Source organism: Poecilia formosa, unplaced genomic scaffold (genome assembly GCF_000485575.1).
Source record: "Poecilia formosa unplaced genomic scaffold, Poecilia_formosa-5.1.2 Scaffold170, whole genome shotgun sequence".
In the NCBI taxonomy this organism is placed as follows: Eukaryota; Metazoa; Chordata; class Actinopteri; order Cyprinodontiformes; family Poeciliidae; genus Poecilia; species Poecilia formosa.
Window position 1 is genome coordinate 1,339,916 of NW_006800109.1, and position 8,476 is coordinate 1,348,391.

The window sequence follows — 8,476 nt, forward strand, 5'->3', positions numbered from 1 at the left end:
AATTTGAATTTGACCAGCACAGATAATATTTCTGGTATCAGATAATTTAATGTCAGAGGGTGCTGTTGACTTCTATTTAACATGTTCAGATCTATCGCTGTTTCTCCCCCAAAACTCCTGAAATTATTAAAAATGCTTGAACAGTTTCATAAACTAAGACAATTCCTCTTCCTCACCCACCGTGACAATTCCTCTTCCTCACCCACCGTAGCTGTGGAAACGCGGTATTTTTTGCACACACATTTATCCTGTTTTTTTTGTTTTTTGTTTTTTTTTGGTTACCAGAATCGATGGTAGTCCATTTCGACATTTGTTGTCAGGACGTTGCTAAAAAGGGGGACCGAAAATTTAAGGCTTTAATTCGATTACTAATATTAGAGAAATAAAATGTGGCTAACTTTGAAATATATAAATTTATGTTTAAAACGTTTCAAAATTTAATGTAATTAATTGCTTTTGTTTTTTTGGTACATGCAAGCATAGACCGAGCCGGAACCTTTGTTGCGCGTTTCTGGTACGCCCGCTAATATGACGCATAACAGCAGCGGTGGTCGCCACAGCCGCTTCTCTTTGTTCTACTGGGGGTTATTTTTTTCTTAACCAATCTGATTTGACGCTGAAAAGATTATTGCTGCATTCATGTAAATACTGAAAAGATTTAGCTGATCAGCGAAGCTATTCAAGTCTAAAATAGCATCCCAATGTTAAACATGTAGCATTAGCTAATGTCGGCGTCCACAGCCCACGTCTTTAAAGAAGCTCCATGAATGATCAGGACTTACTGATGATCGATTAACCAAAATAACACATTAAAACATTACATATCTCTGTTGTCAAGCTCACATGACTTTATTCAACAATCTAGCAGCAAAAATGTTATTTAAATTGAAAATGTTGCTTAATTTGAAATTAATTAATTATAGACTGCAATTTACTTGATTACTACAGGTAAACAATGATTTAATAATAAAAAACAGGTGATTCTCATTATATTAATCGTCTGTTGGCACCAAAACAAAAGAAAAACAAGGCAAACATTTGCATTCCTTACAGGTTTCTTGGTACAAGTGGAAAAAAGGTGAATTGTTTCATTTGAAAAAGTTTGTATTTTTCCATATATAGCTCATAAAGGTTTAAAAACTCCCGGATGGTTGAATCTCAGGGGTAAACGTCCATTGGCAGCTGGAAGTCCTTGAAGGTATAGAAGGAGATGTCTCCGTGATCCACGGCGGCGAAAACGACGGGAACGTCGCCACTCTGAAACGAAAGCTGCTTGATGACTCGCAGATCTGGAACAGGACCATCAAAACTGGAACAGAGGAAGAAACACAATCTGCAACATTTAGGAAGTTAATCAGCAACTGGAAAGACAAAATCAGACAATACTGAACATTTTCTTTAACATTTTTTGAACAAAAAGAATTAATTCAGTGGCGTCCAAACTTTTAGCACCCTGGGTCAAAATTACCAAGTTAAAAGCACGATTATTTATTTTTTAGTTAAGAAATGCAACATTATTTTATTGAGAATTTTATTTTCACCTGTTCAGCAACAAATTAACATTCTGCATTTATGAAAGATCCAAAAAGCAGGAAGTGGACTACAGCGCAGGGCATTCTGGGTAAATACAATGAGAACAAACGTGCTAGCCTGGCGCTAGCAGGAGAAACGGCTCGTGATCATTAGCCAAAGAGTAAAGAGAAATCCTCCAACTGCTAAAATCTGACACCACTCCATTTGGTTAAAATTTTGTGAAAAAGGAAGCTGCGCTCTTCTTCAGGGGTTTTCATGGCATTTTCTACAATAGTTTTTGGCACAGCGCCCCCACAGGTGAGGAGGGGAACATATTTTCAATTAGACTGGCTCGTTTGAACAGCAGCAGCTGAAAGTGTAGCAAATATTGTACAGTGTGAAAAGTCTGTTTTGAGTAAAAGGTTGCTGGAGATTACTCAGACATTAAAATTAAAGGAAAAAAACTTAATAAACTGGCTATTAACAGAAAATTTGTTTTGTACCTAAAATTTTCTACTTATGATATAAATTTGAAAATCTCACACAAAGAGAAAGAAAAAGTCTCCATCTGCATCAGCTCCATTTGATGAGGTCACACTTTGGACACCTCTGATTGTTTTCATCGGAACGACAACAATGGATGTGATAAAAATCGTGTAGATTGTTTTATTGCAAGTGGATCCTGAGTAAACGATGACTCAGGCCGTCGCTGCTTACCTGCAGACGCACATGCGGGCGTACGGCTTGCCCGGGTTGCTCTTTTTGAAGTCAGCCACCGAATCCGGCTGGTAAACATTGAAACAAATCCTCCATTCCTCCGAAACTTTGAACCTGAGCAGACAAAGGGACATCCATTTCTCCTGAGCGATGCAACAATTCATCACCACTGGCGTTCACCGGAGCACACGGTGACAAAACGCTGCAGCCGGATCTTTATGGCTCTGGAAATTAAAGATGGTAAACTGTGACAGCGGCGGGACGGGCTCGCATCTGATTTATCGTCTCCTTTCAGAGGTGACTCGGAGCTGATGGCGGCTAATTGCGTTTAACAGGAAGGTCATGTTTGTTATTATAAAGCATAATAATGTGGGCGAAACACAGCGCTGCCGCTGATTTAACAGCTAATCCTTAATTCCTTAATGGGAATTATCTTCAATTAATATTTCTATAAGTCTAAATTATATCTACACATATATTGTTTGGAGCTTAGATTTAGCAATTAAATAAAACATTTTTAAATACATGATCAAATGTTAAATTTAAATAAAACTAAGTCTTTATATGTGGGATAAATGGGCTAAGATTTCTATTTATAAAAATATCTGATGTTATTTTGGCACAAATACGGCAATAAATAAAAATAAAATTAATTTAGCTGACATTTTCCTACATTCATTTTATTATTTCTAGTAAAATTGATTTTTGAAAGCCCACTAATTAAAAAAGCACATGAATGTAAATTAAAGGAGAATGACCTACAGACCTTTACAGATAACAGACAAAAGATTTTACATTTTTAATGTAATTTGTTTTTAAGAAATTAACTAATAATGAATGAAAAAGCAACAACTTAGAAAAAATATAGAATTAAAAGTACTAGTACTAGTTCCACCAGTGGAAGCAATTTTTAATCAATATTAAAAATTTTAAACGAGTTCCTAATTTTATCTCCTTATTTCAAGTACATTAACATTTTGCACTTGGAACTAAACCAAAGATTTTGTGTTTTTGTACGACTCCTCTGCAGGATCTTAAAGGGGAAATTTGTAGCATAATCAAGTGACTATGTTACCTTCAGTTGTTATAAAAATGCTATATGAATCAAATATGACTTAAAATAAATTTTAATTTAACGCCTCGGGCCTCTTTAGAAACTCCTGCTCCTCCAACATCCCAACATGGCTCCTCTCTTAACAAAAGCTGTCAAACAGTTTGAAACGATATAAAAGCATCTAATCACGTCTTTTAAAGTCGTATTTTCTTGGTACCTGGCTGCTCCCTCCAGCAGGTTAGTCGATTTAATCACGCTGATTTTCTCCAGCAGCTCCGCTGAAATAAAACAGAGATAATTTCAGTTTGTAACCAGGAGGTGAAAATCCTGGGATCCGGCCTGAACTCACCGGTGGAGATGGGCTGAGTCGGGTCGTGTAGAGGCTGAACTTCCCCGCTCCATAAGTGAGCGGGTCGGCCTTGCCGCTTTGCCTGCCGCCGCTCCAGCAGCTCGTGGTACTCGGCCCAGTTTCTGCACCTCCGGACCTGAAGACCTGAGCATTACTCCCACAGAAACGGGAAACATTCACATTTTATTCTGTCGTCTGGATGATTTCACCTCTCTGTCTTTGTTCACATCCCGCCGCCGCTGCCGTCTCTCCCTCTCCTCCTCCTTCACAGACATTTTCACTTTCCGCAGGTTTATCCTCCGCATCCAGGGGGCGACGTCGCACACACCAGGCATCACGCCGCCAGGAAGCAGCGAGGCGTCCGGCGGGGCCAGGCGGCCGGCGGAGCCCAGGTCAGGGAAACAGATGGAGCTGAAGTCCCAGCGCTGGGAACCGGGGGCCGACCTTTGACCCGCCTGCCGCTCGGGAACATCCGCCGGCCACCAGGTCCTGGCCTGGACTTCACCTGCAGGGCCGGAGGAGGAAGTCTGAGGCGCCGCTGAGGCCACCAGGTGGGACTCAGGTAGTTTATCATCCTCCTCCATTTCCTCAGCCTGAGACTTTGCTGCTGTTTTACTGAGGCGACAGAAAAAACAAACATTTAAAAATGTCGCAATTTAAACTGTAAATTAATCAACTTCTTCACGTTGGGTTACAACTACTGATTATTTTAATTATTAATTAATCAATTAGTTCTTTTGTTTTTTAAATTAGTTTAGTTGTTGACTAATCTATCGATTATTATTTTGGATTTTTTTTCACGATTATTTTAGTTATTGATTAATCGCTAACCAGAGTATACAGACTTTTCTGACATGAGCAAATAAAAAATTATGTTTTGCAAATAACATTTTCTGTTCAAGAGAAGAAATTTATTATTTGATTAAAATAAGAGTTTTTTAAACAGAACATTTTTTTTCCAAAATAAAATATTTCATTACAGAAAAATTTGTCATTACAATTCCAAACGTTTAGACCACAATTAATGTATTTTATTGAGATTAGTTTTTGTTTGATTGAATGACACTGAGACAAATTTACCTCCAGTAAATGATCAGAATAATCGATTACTAATAATCGATTCCTTTACTGATTGTCTGACCTGGACGTGGGCGTCGGGCTGGGGCTGCGTTTCCTCTTCAGCTGCCTCGCCCCGCGGTCCCGGGACCGAGGCAGGTTCAGCTGCCGGGCGTAGGGCGACGGCTCGGAGCTGACAGGAAGCAGAAAGAAAAACAATCAGCCTGAAACCTGGAGATCAGCAGAACCATAAAGATCAATAAGCAGAAACTTTAGGAACAATAACTAATCATTAATCATGATTAATCGATTATTGAAATAATCATCAACTCATTTAGTCGATGTCATTTGCTGAATAAACAACATGTTCAGAGTAGTAGTTACACCAAAATTGCTCAAAAATATATATCTGCATTTTACATTTAAAATAAAAAAAAACAACTTTTGTTTTAAAACATGTTTTACCCAAAACTCTTTAAGTGGCAAATTTAACTTCACCTGGTTCTAATTCACTAAAATAATTCAGTTTATTTTCTGAATTATTTGTTTATTTGCATCTTTTAACATATTTCTAGTAAGTGGTTACATTAAAAATATATAGAATATGATTCATTGTCAGAATAATCGATTATGAAAATAATCGATTTGTATTTTAAAGATCTAAAACCACTAAAAACACATTAAAACCAACAATCCAGTTTTATCCTAAATAGATTTTTTAAGTGTTGATTGAACTTTTTTTGTACACTTCAAAGCAACAGAACCGTTTCCACCTTCAGATTCTGTTACCTGGGATCAAACCTGTGCACCACATATCCGAGCCGCTTCAGATGACCGAACACCTTCGATGGAGAGGAAGAACGATCAGATCAGCGCAGACATGCATGTTCCAGCGTTCAGAGTCATGACTGCACCTGATACTGCTGCAGGCTCACAGAGTCTGAGGACAGGAACGCCTCGTAGCCGTCCTGGATGGACAGCGGCAGGTCCTGGTGGAACACCTGCAGGTTGCCCTGAAACACACACACGGTCAGCCAGAGGCGCCGGCAGAGCCAAACCTGAGCAGCATCTCACACACTCACACACTCCATCAGGTAGAGCGCCTCTTCAGGGAGGAGGAGCTGCTTCCCTTCTACAGAGAAACCCATCGTCTGCCAAAACTTCCCCTGAAGAAGAAAAAATATATATATAAAAAAATTATTAGCTTCTAGAAATATTACTGAAATGACAAATTAACAATTTATAGCAAAATCTGAAATGATTTTTGCATTTTTGGTCCCCTCCTCTCCAGTGTTCAACTTTAAATAACAGAAAAAATCAACAGAAAAAAAAATCTCAAAATTTACTACATTTCCAGAAAAAATTATGTTTCCATCAATACAGACAAAAAAACAATAAAAATATATTTAACAATATTTTAAAAAGCAACAAAAGCTGCCAGAAATTAATAGAAAAGTAAATAAAATGAAAATAAAATTAAATTTGAGTAATAATTAAAGATAAAATAATACAAAATGAATAAAGTTTAAAATAAAATAAATGTAAAAACAAAAGAAAATATAGAAATAAGGAATAAAATAAATTATTCAAAAGTAAATACCACTGCGGAAGATTAAAAGAAAAAAATAAAACTGTAACAATATTAAATAACTCCCACTCCCAAAATAAAAATTAAAATCTAGACTTGTTTTATAATAATAATAATAACTATTATTATTATTATTATAAAAACTTGTTTTATAATAATAATAATAATAATAATAATAATTATAATTATTATTATTATTATTATTATTATTATTATTATAAAACAAGTCTAGATTTTTTGCATAATATTCTAAGAAAGAAATGTGACCAACATTTCTGGCTAGTCAAGAGTTTTCCTGAATAACAAACTCTGCTAATCAAACATTCTTAAGTTATACATTTAGCTAATTAGTACAGAGCTGAAAAGTCTATCTTTTTCCCAGCATGCACTACTTTTCAGACAAATAAACAGCAAAAAGGTGGACAAATTAAAAAACCTCACAGCAGGAGTCTGAAGCTCCACAATCCGCTCACTGGGACTCCAGATGGCTTTCACCAGGTTTCCTCTGCAGAGACAGAAAAACAGACAAAACTGAGCTAAAAACCTTTTTCACCACCTAAAAATGACAAAAAGCCACTGATTTAAAGTGAGGAGTGTGGTATTTCACTGACAGCCTCTCGACCCGCTCCTCTGAAATGAGGCTCCAGTGTTCATCCAGGCTCTGCTGCAGCCGCTGCTTTTGCTCCTCCGAGTCATCCGGATAGAAATCCTTCTGGCCTCGGGCCGGAATCTTATGGCTCCTGGAGCGGGCCGCAAACAGCTCACATGGGCTGCAAGTTATTTACAAACAGAACAACTAAACTCAGCCACAGCAACTTCCTGTTTCAGACAAAATTCACCAAAAGCTAGAAAGTGCAACCTACAGACTGCCAGAAAGCTGACTGGCTCAGATATTTCTATCTAAAGCTGATTTTTATAGCACAATAACTGCAATGCTAACTATTTGTTAATAAAAACACATTGACATTAAATGCATTGGTAAATTTCTGCATTAAGAAATTAAATTCTAACCACAAGATTGAATGTATGCAAGAGAGAATCATAAAAATTATACATTTTTTAAATAATTGAATATGTATCATTCCCAGACTTTCATTTGATTTAATACTTCCAAGAAATAAAGTCTATCAGAATTTATCAGTATTACGGCACATAACAGCTGATTTGAACATTTAAGATTTTGGTAGCAACAGATGTTCTCTAAAACGTTTATTAAATATTTAAAATGAAAGCAGCTAACAACTTTAATTTTCAGGATACAAAACAAATGTTCTTGTAATCTTTTAGCGCCTTACATTGTGTTTTTATCCGTTAAAGTCTCATTTTTATTGAGTACTTCAAGAAAAAGGTGAAAAGGTGGTAAATATACAGCAGATAGGTGAAAGAAATTATCACAGTGTTGAGCAGTTTGATAATTATTACGATACGGTTTAAAATTAGCCATCTAGTTTCTAAGATCACATCTGTTTCAAACAAACTGAAAGCACAAATTAAAATAATTAAACAAACATCTGAATTATTCTCAAAAATTCTCAAATTAAACGCTGAAAATTCAACACTTTGTGGGATCAAAATGACACTTTTTAAACTATCTTTGCAAAACTAATTTGTTATGTTATTGAATTTCATAGCTTCATTATTAACATTTCTCCCCTTAAGTTGTTGAAAAAAATCATTTTATTGTCGAGAACTAAGTATGTACACCTAATGAAAATATTATAAAATATTACATGTTCAACTGATATCAACAAAGGGTACTGCAACTCTTAACAATATTAATCAACACAACCACTTTTATACAAAAATAAAATAAGAGAAACACAAGTTCAAGGTGCCTTAAGAAAATTTAGAAACACAGAAACAACCTTTGCAAACCTTGTGACTCCTTTGGCATATGTTCCTATTAGTTATAACAACTCTCTGTACAATGAGTCATTTGATTATGATTCACTGCAAAGAAATGTGATTAACTTTAGACCAGGTTGACGAGAAAGAGAAAGTTAGAGATCCGAAAATCAGAGACAAACACCCACTAAAAGACAAAACTAATATTTTAAAGTGTTTATTACCTTATAATTACTGTAATTAAACTGAATCAAACCTTAATATTTCATTGAAGAAGTTCTCTGCGCCTTCTGGCTTGTTTTGGTCCGCCATGACAGTCTGTCCGCCGGCCGCTACTGCTTCCTGCTCTTCTTCC

At 36.3% G+C, this 8,476-nt stretch overlaps 1 protein-coding gene across 1 annotated transcript; it reads right to left on the reverse strand.

The window, feature by feature from the left end:
- Positions 1-943: 943 nt before the first annotated feature.
- Positions 944-8,476, reverse strand: tsen54 (TSEN54 tRNA splicing endonuclease subunit). Its single transcript, XM_007565012.2, has 12 exons — positions 8,378-8,476; positions 6,888-7,046; positions 6,718-6,781; positions 5,771-5,854; positions 5,603-5,701; positions 5,478-5,530; positions 4,774-4,881; positions 3,842-4,247; positions 3,633-3,768; positions 3,501-3,561; positions 2,230-2,343; positions 944-1,309 (listed from the first exon to the last, which is right to left on the reverse strand). The coding sequence occupies exons 1-12, from the start codon at positions 8,431-8,433 to the stop codon at positions 1,159-1,161; spliced, it is 1,491 nt and encodes a 496-aa protein (XP_007565074.1). The 5' UTR covers positions 8,434-8,476; the 3' UTR covers positions 944-1,158.